General features: G+C 38.0%; 1 protein-coding gene across 9 annotated transcripts in view; it reads left to right on the forward strand.

Annotated features, from left to right (window-relative positions):
• XPNPEP3 (X-prolyl aminopeptidase 3) overlaps positions 1–15,665 on the forward strand; it is a 75,558-nt gene that overhangs the window by 45,098 nt on the left and 14,795 nt on the right. For all 9 annotated transcript variants that reach the window (XR_006220263.1, XM_007079433.3, XM_042993361.1 and 6 more), the window contains 2 exons: positions 8,379–8,441; positions 9,735–9,848. Coding sequence is in view for 8 of the 9 variants with exons in the window: in XM_007079433.3 (XP_007079495.2) it covers positions 8,379–8,441; positions 9,735–9,848 (177 nt within the window). In the remaining variant the exon portion in view is untranslated. The remainder of the gene's footprint in view (positions 1–8,378; positions 8,442–9,734; positions 9,849–15,665) is intronic.

A 15,665-nucleotide genomic window follows, 5' to 3' on the forward strand; every position in this document is an offset into this window, starting at 1 on the left:
AGTTGGTTGAGCAACCGACTCTTGATTTCAGCTCAGTTCATGATCCCAGGGTTGTGGGATCAAGGACAGCATCTGACTCCACAGCCAGCATGGAGCCTACCTGAGATTCTGTCTCCCTCTGCCCCTGTCCCCCATACTCTCGCTCTCTCTATAAAATAAAATGTAAATATAAATAAATAAAAGCAGCAAGATAAAAGAATACAGTTACATACAAAGGAAATCCCATAAGGCTATCAGCAGATTTTTTCAGGTGAAGCTTTCCAAGCAAGAAAGGAATAGCATGATATATTCAAAGTGCTGAATGGAAAAAACCTGCAGCCAAGAATATGCAGCAAGGCTATCTTCAGAACAGAGGAAAGATAAAGAGTTTCACAAACAAAAACTAAAGGAGTTCATGACGACTAAACCAGTCCTATAAGAAATATTAAAGGAGAATTGAGTGAGGGAAAAAATGACAGTATGAAGGTAGGAAACACAAAAGCAGTAAAAATGAATATTTCTGTCAAAAAAAAATCAGTCAAGGAACTCACAAAATAAAAGGATGTCAAATATGACACCATGTACCAAAGACATGGGGAGGACAGGAGTAAATAATGGGTTCAAACTTAAATGCCCATCAACTTATATAGACTGCTGTATGCAGAAGAGGTTATATACAAACCTAATGGTAACCACAAGTCAGAAACCACTAATAACTATGCAAAGAATAAAGAGAAAGAAATCCAAATATATCACTAAAGAAAACCAGCAAACCATGAAAGAGAGAAAGACAAGAAAGGATCAGAAAAAAATTTTAAGAAACAACCACAAATAAGATGTCCGTAAATATGTATCTACCAATAATTACTTTGAATGTAAATGGACTAAATGCTCCAATCAGAAGACATAGGGTGAGGATGCCTGGCTGGCTTAGTTGGTGGGGCATGTGACTCTTGATCTCGGGGTTGTCAGTTTAAGCCCCGCATTGAATGTGCAGATTACTTAAAATCTTACCAAAAAAAATTGGAGAGATGGGGCGCCTGGGTGGCTCAGTTGGTTAAGCAGCTGACTCCTGATTTCACCTCAAGTCATGATTTCATGGTTCGGTTCGTGGGATCAAGCCCTGGTTGGACTCTGCACTCACAGTGCAGAGCCTGCTTGGGATTCTTTCCTTCTCTCTCTGTTCCTCCCCCTACTCCCGCTATCTCTGTCTCTCTAAAATAAATAAACTTAAAAAAAAAATAAACACTAAAAAAAAAAAGACATAGGGTGACAGAATGAATTAAAAAACAAGACTCATCTATATATTGCCTACTGAAGACTCATTTTAGACCTAAAGACACCTGCAGATTGAAAGTGAGGGAATGGAGAAACAGTTGTCATACAAATGGATGTAAAAAGAAAGCTAGAGTAGCAATACTTGTATCAGACAAAATGGACTTTAAAGCAAAGACTGTAACGAGACAAAGGACTATATAATAATAAAGTGGACAATCCAACAAGAAGATATAACAATTATAAATATTTATGCACTCAACATGGAGCACCCAAATACATAAAACAGTTAATAACAAAAAAAGAACTAATGGATAATAATACAATAAGAGGACTTTAACACCCACTTACATCAATGGATAGATCATCTAATTAGAAAATCAACAAGGAAACAGTGGCTTTGAATGACATACCGGACCAGATGGATTTAACAGATATATTCGGACATTCTATCCTAAAATAGCAGGATACACATTCTTTTCAAGTGCATGTGGAATATTCTCCAGAATAGATCACATATTAGACCACAAAACAAGCCTCAACAAATTCTAAAAGATCGAAGTCATACCATGCATATTTTCTGATTATAATGCTATGAAACTATAAGTCAACCACCAGAAAAAATATGAAAAGACCACATATGTATAGAGCTTAAATAACATGCTACTAAACAATGAATGAGTCAACCAGGAAATAAAAGAAGAAATAAAAAAGTACATGGAAACAAATGAAAATGAAAACACAACATTTCAAAACCTTTTGGATATAGCAAAAGCAGTCCTAAGAAGGAAGTTTTTAGCAATGCAGGCCTACCTCAAGAAGCAAGTAAAATCTCAAATAAACAACATAACCTTTCACCTAAAAACTAGAGCAGAAATAAATGATATAGAAACTAAAAAACAAAACAAAACACAACAGAACAGATCAATGAAACCAGGAACTGGTTCTTTGAAAAAAATCAATAAAATTGATAAACCTCTAGCCAGCCTCTTCAAGAAAAAGAGAAAGGACTCAGATGAAATCACAAATGAGAGAGGAGAAATAACAAACACCAGAGAAATACAAACATTTATAAGAGAATATTATGAAAAACGGTATGCCAACAAATTGGACAACCTAGAAGAAATGGGTAAATTCCTAGAAACATATAATCTACCCAAACTGAAATGTGACGAAATAGAAACTTTAAACAGACTGATTACCAGCAAAGACATTGAATCAGTAATCAAAAACTCCCAACAAACAAAAGTTCAGGACCAGATGACTTCATAGGCAAATTCTACCAAACATTTTAAAAAGAGTTAATGCCTATCCTTCGCAGATTATTCCAGAAAATAAAAGAGGAAGGAAAACTTCCAGATTTATTCTATGAGGCCAGCATTACCCTGATACCAAAATCGGAAAAAGACACCACAAAAAAAGAGAGCTCTGATGAGCATGGGTGCAAATATCCTCAACAAAGTACCAGCAAACCTAATCCAGCAATACATTAAAAAAAGCATTCACCAAGATCAAGTGGGATTTATTCCTGAGTTTCATGGGTTCCAATATTTGCATATCAATCAATTTGCATATCAATAAAAGAAAGGACAAGAACTGTAGGATAATTTCAATAGATGCAGAAAAAGCATTTGACAAAGTACAACATCCATTCATGATAAAAATCTTCAACAAAGTAGATTTAAAAGAAACATACCTCGACATAATAAAGGCTACATGTGAAAAACTAACAGCTAACATCATTCTCAATGTGAAAAAATAGAGCCTTTCAGCAAAGGTCAGGAACAAGACAAAGATGTCCCCTCTCACCACTTATATTCAAAGCTCTAGCCACAGCAATCAGACAACAAAAAGAAATAAAGGCATCCCAATCAGTAAGGAAGACATAAAACTTTCATTATTTGGAGGTGACATGATATATAGTTAGAAAACTCAAAAGACCCCAGCAAAAAACTGCTAGAACCAATAAATGAATTTAGTAAAGTCGCAGGATACAAAATCAATGTACAGAAATCTGTTGCATTTCCATACACCAATAAGGAAGTAGCAGAAAGAGAAATTAAGAAACCAGTCCCATTGGGGCACCTGGGTGGCTCAGTCGGTTGGGCGTCCAACTTCGGCTCAGGTCATGATCTCTCAGCTCGTGAGTTGGAGCCCCGCGTCCGGCTCTGTGCTGACGGCTCGGAGCCTGGACCCTGCTTCGGATTCTGTATCTCCCTCTCTCACAAATATAAACAGGAAGAAGGAAGGAAGGAAGGAAGGAAGGAAGGAAGGAAGGAAGGAAGGAAGGAAGGAAGGAAGGAAGGAAGGAAGGAAGGAAGAAGGAAGGAAAAGGAAAAGGAAAAGGAAACAGTCCCATTGGAGTGCCTGGGTGTATCAGTCGGTTAAGTGTCTGACTCTTGGTTTTGGCTCAGATGGTGATCTCGCAGCTTTGTGGATTTGAGCCTCGCATCAGGGTCTGCAGTGGCAGTGCAGAGCCTGCTTGGGATTCTCTCTCCTCTCCCTCTGCCTCTCCCCTACTCGCGCTATCTTTGTGTCTCTCAAAATGGATGAATAAACTCCGAAGGAAGGAAAGAAGTAAACGAAAAAATCCCATTTACAGTTGCACCAAAAAGGGGCACCTGGGTGCTTAAGCTCAGATCGTGATCTCACAGTTCATGAGTTCAAGCCCTGCATTGGGCTCTGTGCTGACAGCTCGCATTCTGTGTCGCAGCTCTCTGCCCCTGCCCCGCTCACACTCTCCCCCCCCCCAAAAATAAATAAGCATTTTTTAAAAGTAAAAAAAACAATTGCACCAAAAATAATAAGATACCCAGGAAACCTAATCAAAGAGTGAGAGACCTGTACTCTGAAAACTGTAAAACACTAATAAAAGAAATTAAAGACAGTACAAAAAAATGGAAAGACATTCTATGCTCATGGGTTGGAAGAACAACTATTGTTAAAATGTCTGTACTACGCAAAGCAGTCTCCATATTTAATGCAATTCCTGTCACAATACCAACAGCATTTTTTCACAGAACAAACAATCCTAAAATTTGTGTGGAACAACAAAAGACCCTGAATAGCCAAAGCAGTCTTGCAAAAGAAAAACAACTGGAGACATCACAGTTCTGGACTTCAAATTATTTCAAAGCTATAGTGATCAAAACAGTATGGTACCAGCACAAAAATAGACTCATAGATCAGTGGAACACAATAGGTGGCCTAGAAATAAACCCATAATTATATGGCCAATTAATTTTGACAAAGCAAGAAAGAATATCCAGTGGGGAAAAGACAGCCTCTTCGATAAGATTGTGCTGAGAAAACTAGACAGCAACATGCAAAAAATGAAGCTAGACCACTTATACCATACACAAAAGTAAACTCAATAAAGACCTACAGCCATGAAAATCCTTGAAGAGAGCACAGGCAGTAATTTCTCTGACTGGCCATCACAACTTTTTTCTAGATAGGACCCCCGAGGCAAGGGAAACAAAAGCAAAAATAAACTGTTGGGACTACATCAAAATAAAAAAACTTCTGCACAGTGAAAGAAACAATCAACAGAACTAAAAGCAACCTACAGAATGGGGGAAGATATTTGCAAGTGACATACCCAATAAAGAGTTAGTATCCAAAATATATAAAGAACTTATAAAACTGAGCCCCTCTCCCAAAAAACCCCAAATAATCCACTTAAAAATGGACAGAAAGCAGTGCCTGGGTGGCTCAGTCCATTAAGTGTCTGACTCTTGATTTCAACTCAGGTCATGATCTCACAGTTTGTGGGTTCAAGATCCATATCAGAGCCTGCTTGGGATTCTCTGTCTCCCTCTGTCTCTCTCCCTCTCTCAATCTCTCTCTCTCAAAATAAATAAATAAAAACATTTTTTTTAAATGGGCAGAAGACATGAACAGACATTTCTGCAAGGAAGACATCCAAATGGCCAAAAGACACATGAAAAGATGCTCATCAGGAGTGCCTGGGTGACTCAGTTGGTTAAGATTCAGCTCAGGTCATGATCTCATGGTACAGAGATCTCTGCTGATAGCATGGAGCCTGCTTGGGATTCTTTCTGTCTGCCCCGTCTCTCTCCCCTGATTGTGCGCACACACGGTCTCTCTCTCAAATAAATAAACTTTTAAAAAATTAACCAATTTTTTAAAAACGCTCATCATTGCTTATCATCAGGGAAATGAAATTCAAATTACAATGATATATCACCTCACATCTGTCAGAATGGCTAAAATCAAAAACACAAAACAGGTGTTCGCAAGGATGTGGAGAAAAGGAACCCTCTTGCACTCTTGGTAGGAATGCAAACTGGTGCAGCCACGCTGGAAAACTGTATGGAGGTTCCTCAAAAAGTTAAAAATAGAACCACTCTATGATGCAGCAATTGCACTCCTGGATACTTACCCAAAGAATACAGAAACACTAATTCAAAGGGCTATGTGCACCCCCATGTTTACAGGCACATTATTTACGGTAGACAAGATATGGAAGCAGTCCCAAGTGTCCGCTGATTGGTGAATAAAGAAGAGTAGTATGTATATATGTATAATGTGTGTATACACACACACATACACGACGGAATGTTACTCAGCCATAAAAAAAAAGGATGAAATCTTGCCATTTGCAAAGGCATGGATGGAACTAGAGAGTATAATGCTAAGCAAAGCAAGTCAGTTGGAGAAAGGTAGATACCATGTAATTTCACTCATGTGAAATTTAGGAAATGAAACAAATGAGCAAAAGGGAGATAAAAAAGAGAGACAAACCAAGAAAGAGACTCTTAACTGTAGAGAACAAACTGAGGGTTTACCAGAGGGGAGGTGGGTAGGAGGAGAGGGTGAAATAGGTGACTAAGGAGTGCATTTGTGATGAGTACGGGGTGATGAAAATAAAAACTTAAAAAGTAAATAAATAAAAGTAAAACACACACAGGAAAAAAAACAAATTTTGGTAAAGATGTGAAAATTTGGAACATTTTTACATTACCAGTGGGATTGTGAAATGTTTCAGCCACTGTGGAAAATAGCTTGGAGGTTTCTGAAAAACTTAAACAGAGTTAACATGTGCCCTAGCAATTCTACTCCTAGGTGTATGACCAGAAGAATTAAAAACAGGTACTCGAACAAATACTTGTACACAAATGTTCACAGAAGCGGTATTCACAGTAGCCAAAAGATGCAAACAACCCATATGTCCATCAGTGGATGAACGCATAGACAAAAGGGTGTGTGTGTGTAAATATGTGTGCACAGGCACACATGCTTACACACGTGCCTTTCAGTAAAGGTTTGAAAGGAAATTAATAAAAAGACAAAGGGTGCTGGTTAGAGCCAAAAAACAAAAAGACAAGGGCGCCTGGGTGGCTCGGTCGGTTAAGCGTCCGTCATTAGCCCAAGTCATGATCTCGCAGTCTGTGAGTTCGAACGCCTCATCGGGCTCTGTTCCACAGCTCAGAGCCTGGAGCCTGCTCCAGATTCTGTGTCTCTCTGCCCTCCCCCTGCTCGCACTCTGTCTCTCTCTCTCAAAAATAAACATTAAAAAAAAAAAAAAAAAAGACAAATCCCTCTTTTAAGTGAATGAGCCTCACTAGAGATCCCATACTCTTCTCTTGTTATGTTTTGTTTTAGCTTCATGGTAAAAATGTAGTGCCAACAATTTATTCATCAGCATTTGCGTTTGTATGTACGTAAATAAGTATACTTTAAATTTAATTAATTCATTCAGCAGATATTTATGGAGTATTTGCTATGGTGCCAGGTACTGTTCTAGGTTCTAAAGACACAGTGGTGAGCAACACAGACTTGCCGTGTGTTGCTGTCCTCAGTGTACACTCCGGTTGAAAGACAAGAAACAAACATGCTGTATGGTCAGCTGGAATTCAATGCTCTCGAGAAAAATGAAGCAGTGGAAGGGATAAAGTGCCAGTGCTCAGTTAGGCAGGGTGATCAGAAAGGCCTAAGGATGAAACTTTTGAGAGAAGATCAGAATGAGAAAAGGAGCAAGCCCTGAAGCTGTTTCCATTATCATCCCTCTCACTTATCCTCCATTGGGCTCTTCTATGGTGAGGTCATTGCCTTGTATTTAGAGAAATGTTATTAAAAACATTCCTTCCCACGTTGCCTTCACTCTTAGAACATAGCAACTCCAGAGAAATTCGTTTCTGGTTATGGTATCATGCAGCCCTATCCCTGTGCATCTGATTTGTTTTTATCCCACAGGCATGGGAAATTGAGCTGATGTTTTCCTTTTTCACACTGGCTGCTAGAAAACTCAGTTATATTTGTGGTCTATCCACAATTGCTATTGTCATCAGGAAGGTCATTATAGTATACATTACTATTTTGTTGAGCTCCATTCCCCTTAAGGCTTGCTTTTTTTTTTTTTTTAACTCTACCATGAATTTATGCTATCTTGTTGTATTTTGTGTATCCGGTATCCGTGTAAGCTAATCTAAATCTTTTTTGGCATGGGGTATAGTGGTGAATTTTAAGCATATATATTTATAAAAGTAGAAAACACACACATGCACTGTGGCTACTACAGAGAAATAATTTAAGTACTTATACTATATGTGACTCTTAAACTTATAGTATAAGTACTTATACTATATGTGACTCTGAACTTGGGGCAGTTTTGTCCCTCAGGGGATATTTGGCAATACCTTATTGTCACAGTTGGGGAGTGCTGCTGGCATCCTACATTGAACAGGACAATCCCCCCACCTCCCAACATACAGTTATCTAGTCCAGAATGTCAGCAATAGTGCAGAGGTTGAGAAACCTTGCTATAGACTGGACCATTCAATCCATTATTTCATATATTTCTGGGCTGCTTTGTTACAGAAATGGCAAAATGTGTTCCCGTGTCGCTTATTGTAGCATACAGCGTATATTCTGAGTGTGATAGTCGGGTGCCCTTTCCACTAAATCTGTCATCAGTCACATAGTCCTAAAAGCAATAGTTTCCTCTTAGAAATCTATATTATCATGCTCACAAAGTCACAACTTCAGGTCAACAAAATTGGGGAGAAGGGTGCTTTTCACCTGAGCTCCAGTATTTTGAATGTTTGAGTAAGCAACAGTTAAAATGAGACTGTTCTTTTCATTCTCCGTTCTGTCTGCAGGCTTTCATAGAGACCATGTTCGCCAGCAAAGCTCCTGTGGAGGAAGGCTTTCTCTATGCTAAGGTGAGCTTTAAAAGATTGGGAAGGTTTTGGGGTGCCTGGGTGGTGCAGTCAGTTAAGCGTCCGACTTCAGCTCAGGTCGTGATCTCACAGTTCGTGAGTTCCAGCCCTGCGTTCATGCCCTGCGTCAGGCTCTGTGCTGACAGCTTGAAGCTTGGAGACTGCTTCGGATTCTGTCTCTGCCTCTCTGCCCCTCCCCTCCTCGCTCTCTGTCTCTCTGTCTCTCCGTCTCTCTCTCTCAAATATAAAAAATAAAAAATAAAACATTAAAAAAAATAAAGATTGGGAAGGTTTTGTTGGAGGCAAAAATATTAAGTAGTTCATTAGCAGATGGCTTCTAGTTGACTTTCATGGGAGTGACCGGGATATCAGTGGAGAGGATTTGGTTCTTAAACGTCACTGATAATGTATTAGATGTGTCTAAAATACTCAGAGCTACAATTAAATGAAGAAAATTGCAAAGTAGAACACATGAAGAAGCAAAGACACGATTGTGTCTCCTCTCACAGGAGGAGAATCTGAGTAGTATTGGAGACAGCTCCATGGATGGGCATGCTCCATCCTAGGACAAAGTGAAATTGGTAGAATTGACCATTTGCCAGGCATCCTTTGTCACTTTTCCAGCACATGTAGGTTGGTAGCTATTTGAAAAGTTGAAATTAGTAATGCAGAAGTGTTGTTAATGCAAGCCGTATTCCAGTGTTTATCTAAATAAGAATAAAAAATAGTGGGGCACCTGGATGGCTCAGTTGGTTAAGCGTCCAACTTTGGCTGTGGTCATGATCTCACAGCTCGTGAGTTCAAATTCCGCGTCGGGCTCTGCTGACAGCTCAGAGCCTGGAGCCTTCTTCGGGTTCTGTGTCTTCTTCTCTGCCCCTCACCCACTTGTGCGCGCGCTCTCTCTCTCTCTCTCTCTCTCTCAAAAATCAACATTTAAAAAAAAGAATAAAAGATAGAAACTTTACTTGACTGTATCTCTGTACTCAACCTTGATTGTAAGTTTTCTGTGTTCTCTTCTGGACTTAATTTGAAAATCTTAGGAAATTTGGAGCACTCAGAGGAACCAAGCAGACATAATAATAGGGTCAAATAACAGGATTGGAGCGGGGAATAAAAAAAATAGACTGAAATGGAAGCATAAGAAGTCTGGTTAGATTTGATAACTCATTTTCCAGAAATGACAGAGAAGTACTTGAATGGAGGGACAGACTGTCAAGGAGAGCCCTGGCTGGCACAGCCCGGAGGAAATCCTGTCTTCAGTCATACTTGTCGTCATGCTTGGCTCTTGTTTTTCAGTTCGAATTTGAATGCCGGGCCCGCGGTGCGGACATCTTAGCCTACCCGCCTGTGGTCGCTGGAGGTAATCGGTCCAACACTTTGCACTATGTGAAGAATAATCAGCTCATCAAGGTACATGAAATGCCCTTCAGTGCCGCTTCCTATGGTGCCACTTACAAACCACTTTATTGTTTATAAAATGATTTTACAGACATTATCTCATTTGATCCTCATGTTAGTACTTTGAGATAGGAGTAACTATTGACATGCCCGTTTAATAGATGTGGAAAATAAACTTAAAAAATTAGGCAACTCATTAGGGCAGAGCCAAGAATTCTACTCTAAAGCCTTTGCTCATCTCCTTCTGAAAGGACTTGTGGCAACAGTGGACCAAGCATATTTTGGGAGCAGATTTTAAGAGTACCTTATTAGCTATGAGGGAACTTACCTTTTATGGTTTTCTCCCCAAGTGACTATACAAGTAAAGATTGTATATACCTTTATTAAGTCCACTTTCAATTATCTATTTTAATTTTCAGTAATTTCAAAAGAATAAATATAGCATACATGTAAAGTATACAGCATATTTTTTAAATGAATACCCATGAACCAATCACTCAGCTCAAGAGCTAGAACATTACCAATACTGTATGTATCTTTATGCTCTGCTATCCTAATGCCTCCCTCCCAGAGGTAACTAATTGGTACCCTAAATTTTTGTTCATTATTCCCTTGATTTTTTTTATGTAGTTGTATCACACATGCATGATTTCCCAAACAATATTAGTTAGTTCTACTTGTTTGTGAACTATATAAAAATTATATACTGCTATATGTAGTTTTGGGGAACTTTTTTTCTTATTCATAAGTGTGATAATACAAATTTTTTCCCAAGTATTTGTACCTATTTATACTCCTACTGGTGGTGCGTAATTCTGTTTACCACATCCTCTTATCCTTTGATGTTATCAGACTTCTTAACTTCTGCCATTCTGATTGGTATAAAACAGCATCTCGTTGTGGTCTTAATTTCCATTACCTTAATTACCAGTGGAATTAAGCATTTTTTTTTCTGTTTTAATCTGTAGCACTGCTATTTTCAACTTGCTGATGTGTTGTTTGGGATATAATAATCTATGTTCGTGGATGAAATTGGCTTATTTTTCTCATACTATCTTTTTCTGATTTGTATATCAAATGAGTTAGGTTGTTTTTAATATTATGAAATGATTTAATGTGGTTTTTTTTTTTTTTTTAAATTGAGTAGAATATCCCTGTAGACCTATTTGGGCCTGATATTTTCCTTTGTAGACTTTTTGAACTACCGATTCAATTTCATTAATATACTAAAGCTTTCTGTTTTATTTTTTAACAAACATTTCTTATTATAAAATGTAACTACCGGTAAAGTACTTAAAACTTAAAGGAAAAGTTTAATATTAATTATAAAATGAACACCCACGTAACCATTGTCCATACTTGGCAAGCTACACCTCTCTAGGCCAATCCAGCCTGCTACTTTGTTTTGTGAATAAAGTTTTGTTGGAATACAGCCGTTCCTGCTTTCTTTCCCACAGTGGCAGAGTTGAATAGTTGCATCAGAAACAGTATGGTCCACAAAGTAAAAAATATTTACTATTTATCCCTTTACAGAAAAAGTTTGTGAATGCCTGAATCAGGACATTACTAGCCTTCCACCCCTAAAAAGCTTTTCCACCATGTGGTTCTTCCCAATGATAATTTCTTCCCTCCCTGATGGGATAGCCACTACCCTGATTTTGATGGTCATCAATTCTTTGCTTTTCATTTTATTTTACTACTAATGAATAATAGAGTTTAATGTAGTTTGGTTTTGGTCATGTTTGAACTTTATAAATTTCAAATATTGTATCTGCATCTTTTTCGTATAACAGTATGTTGTTGCATGCTACTGTGGTTTGTTCTAGTGTGGAACAGCAGTTAAAGTGTGTTCCATGAGGTTAAATATATTTTCATAAGAATACCCAGACATTATGTGTCTCTTTCACTCTCGTTCTCTTCAGTGCACAGAGATGGACCCTAGAGGCTTTATGACATCAACATCATACCAAATTGAAGGCAAAAGCAGATATGAGATTCTAGCTGTTTTTTGTTTTGCTAGACAAAGAGATCTGTAAAAATGTACGCTACATTTCTAACTATTTTTATTTAGAAAAATAGTTACTTTTCATTAAAAATGCTGTTTATCTTAACATGTAATAGGTTCATTGTTATTTTTAAATCAATTAATAAATATTATGAAGTTTTCTGTTTTAATTTATTAATATGATAAATATCCATTAGGTGGACATTTCTATTATTTCCAGGTTTTTACCATTATGAACAATATTCTCTGAACATTCTTGTACATATTCCTAGTATATGAGTCATCAAGTTTGTCTAAGGACACTTAATTAGTGGAATTGATGGGTCATAGGTATGCATATTTGTAACTTTAGTAGAAAATGCCAGACATTTCCAAAGTGATTATATCAGTTTATACTTCATTTTGCCTGAGACAGTTTGGTAGGTTATAATTTTCTACCATTATGTCTAAGTTTTTAAAATTACTCATAGTATTGTCTTACCTTTTAATCTTTTGTAATTACAGTTATGTACCTTTTTACATTCTTGATATATTTTTGCCTCTTCTCTTTTTTTCTAATAAATCTTAGTAGTTTCTTTAAAACATAAACATGCACCAGCAATTCCATTAATAGGTATTTTTCCAAAAAAATTGAAATGTAGGTCCACAAAATGCCTTGTACAAGAATGAATGTTTATAGCAAGTTTGCTCCTGATAGACCAGGCGTCTCTTACCAGGATATTAAATAAGAAAATTGCTATGTGGTGTATTCTTAAAATGAAAAGGAACAAACCACTGTACTACCAACAGATAAATGATCTCAAAGCATTGTGCTGACTGAATAAGTCAGACACAAAAGTTAGACGCTCTATGATCCCGTCTGTATGAAGTTCTGAAATAGGCAAAACCACTCTGTATTGATAAAAATCAGATCAGTGGCTGCTTCGGATGGAATATTGACTGGGAAGGCACCTGAGGGAGTGGTTACATGGGTTTTGACAAAACTGACCTAACTCTATATACTTAAAAATCTGTGCATTTTACCATGTACATTATACCTCGAGAACTTCGACTAAAAAAGGAAATCTCACTAAAAAAAGAGGTTTGTTCGGTTTTGTTACTCTTGTAAAACCAACTTTTCATCATTAATGCTATTTTATCTTTGTTTATTATTTCATTACACTGGCCCCTTGCCTTTATTAATTTCACCCTTCTCCTTTTTGTGTTTATTCTCTTGTTTTTTTCTTGTTCTTAAATTAGATACTGAACTCATTAATTTTCATCCTTCTTTTCTTATTATAAGTGTTTAAGGATAGATTTTTCACTTTCACTATAGTCCATAAGGTTTGCCTAAGTTGTTAAATGTATATTAAAAACAATAAATAGGGGTGTCTGCGTGGCTCGGTCGGTTAAGTATCTGACTCTTGGTTTCAGCTCAGGTCATGATCTCACGGTGTGTGAGTTCGAGCCCCACTTCAAGGCTCTACTAGTGCAGAGCCTGCTTGGGCTCTTTCTCACTATCTCTCTGCCTCTCCCCTGCTTGCTCACTCTCTCTCAAAATAAACTTTAAAAAACACACAATAAATATCATGTACTGCTTAAAAATAATTATCAAATAAACAACCATGTGTCTACCATCTAGGATGAAAAGAACATTACTAGTCCCCTGGGCAATATCAAGTACATCTTTCTGTCTTCTACCATCTTGATTTTTGTTTTAATCCATTTTATTTTGTTTTCCTGGTTTTACCACCAGTGTGTCTGTTCCTAAACAGTATAGTGTTCATTCCTGAAAAACTGGAGAATAAGCACCAGTGTCGCTGTACAGGGACAGAAAAGTATTGCCATTATTAGATAAATTGGCCTGAGAGAAAAAAAAGTTGAGAACTTCTAGGTCATAGTCTTGGCTTTGGTTATCTGAAAGTTTACAAGGGTCCTTTCTGGTGAAGTCAGTGGGCAAGGTCCTCAACAAGCTTTAAGAAATGCAGGGTACTATGGGGCCTCTGGGAGAGCTCTGGTGTGGACTTGGTAGGAAGCATCTGGCAGAAATGCAGTCCGAGAGCGGGCTGCCCTGTGGTTCTGCCTCTATGCTCACCACAGCTCTCTCCAACCATCAGAAGCAGGTTTGTTTCGATTTACATGCGTGTTCACCTTTCCTTCTCACATCTTCGATGGCCCTCCCGGGATCACCTTCCTTCAGCCTGAAGAAAATCCTTTAGATGAAGGTCTGTTGCTGAGAAAATTTTCTGGTTTTGTTTAGCTGAAATATCTTTATTTCATTCTCAATTCTTGATGAAGGCTGTACCAAAGAAACTATCTTCACTTTTCAGTCATCACCTGTAGTATATCATTCCCCTTTCTCCTGACTTTCAGTGTTGCTGATTAAAAACAAACAAACAAACAGGGGCACCTGGGTGGCTCAGTTGGCTAAGCGCCTGACTTGGGCTCAGGTCATGATCTCACAGTTTGTGAGTTCAAGCCCCATGTCGGGTTGTGTGCTGACAGTTCAGAGCCTGGAGCCTGTTTCAGATTCTGTGTCTCCTCTCTCTGCCTCTCCCCTGCTCATGCTGTCTCTGTTTCTCCCTCAAAAATAAATAAACATTTAAAAAAAAAAGTTAAAAAACAAACAAACAAAACATAGTTGTCATTTCCTATGGGGTCTCTCTTTTTGCTCTGGCTACTTTTAAGATTTCTTTTTCTTTGGTGTTTCTGGTTTTTTGTATGTCTAAGAACAGATTTATTTTTACATATCGTCATTATGGTCCCTTCTTCCTCCGGAATCTGTGCGTTTGTGGAAATCCTCAGACCCTGGTGTAGATACCGTCTCTCCTACGCTGTCTCTATCCACTTCTTCCGTGATCTCAGTTAGATGTATGTTAGACCTCTGTCTGGTCTCAGTAAGCTAACTTTCATGTTTATTTTTGCCTTGTCTCTCTCTGTCATGTTCTCAGAGCCTTCGGTATGTCTGTCTTCCATGAAACTAGTTTTTTTCCCCTTTGGTTGTCTTATCTGCTTCTTCAGCCATCCCCTGGGTGATTGACTTCAGCAGTTGTTTTTATTTCCTTTTGGTCCCTTTCAAATCAGAGTTATGTCAGTTGTCTCTTGTTGCTTATTCATCTTTGTGATTCCGTACTTTATCCCTTTAAGGCTTTCATAATAGCCCTTCCATATCTAATCATTCCCTTATCTGAAGTCTTGGAAGATCTAAATTTGTTGTTCCTGCTGACTCTCAGGCATGGTGACCTACGTCAGGTGCTTGACAACCTTGGCTTGTGAGCTCACATTTGCCTGATGTTATTTTTTGGAAATCATGCCAGCCCAGATTTGGGGGAAATTTCTTCCAAAGGTTGTTTGATTATGCTTTTGCCAGAAGTCAAGTGGATCCTAGTGCCCTGCAACTCCCAAATCCTCTATGAGCATCCTAGATTAATGCAAAAATGTCCAGCTCATTTTCCCCACTTTGCTGCAAGACCTCAGGGCAACATCTCCTTTTCTATATATACTGTACCTCTTACCTTATCACTACTTTCCGCTCTAGTTTCAGTTCTAGGGTGTCTTTTTTCAAGAGAGAAAATGTCTTTAGGACATCTCTTGCCTTATGTAATGCCAGCCTTTCATAAAATATATTTTCGATCCAGCATCTAGTTGTTTTCTAACAAGAAATGTATTCTGGCATTTTACCAGAAACAAAAACCACATCTATTCTTCAAAGTTGCTATTATATATATGTACATACATAAATACTCAGCCCATTATTCTACTACATACCATGTTGTGTGCTCATTTATATATGAATAAGATATTCCCTGTCTTCAAGGACGTAAATAATTTCAATATAACATGAC

This window comes from Panthera tigris, chromosome B4 (genome assembly GCF_018350195.1).
Source record: "Panthera tigris isolate Pti1 chromosome B4, P.tigris_Pti1_mat1.1, whole genome shotgun sequence".
Classification (NCBI taxonomy): Eukaryota; Metazoa; Chordata; class Mammalia; order Carnivora; family Felidae; genus Panthera; species Panthera tigris.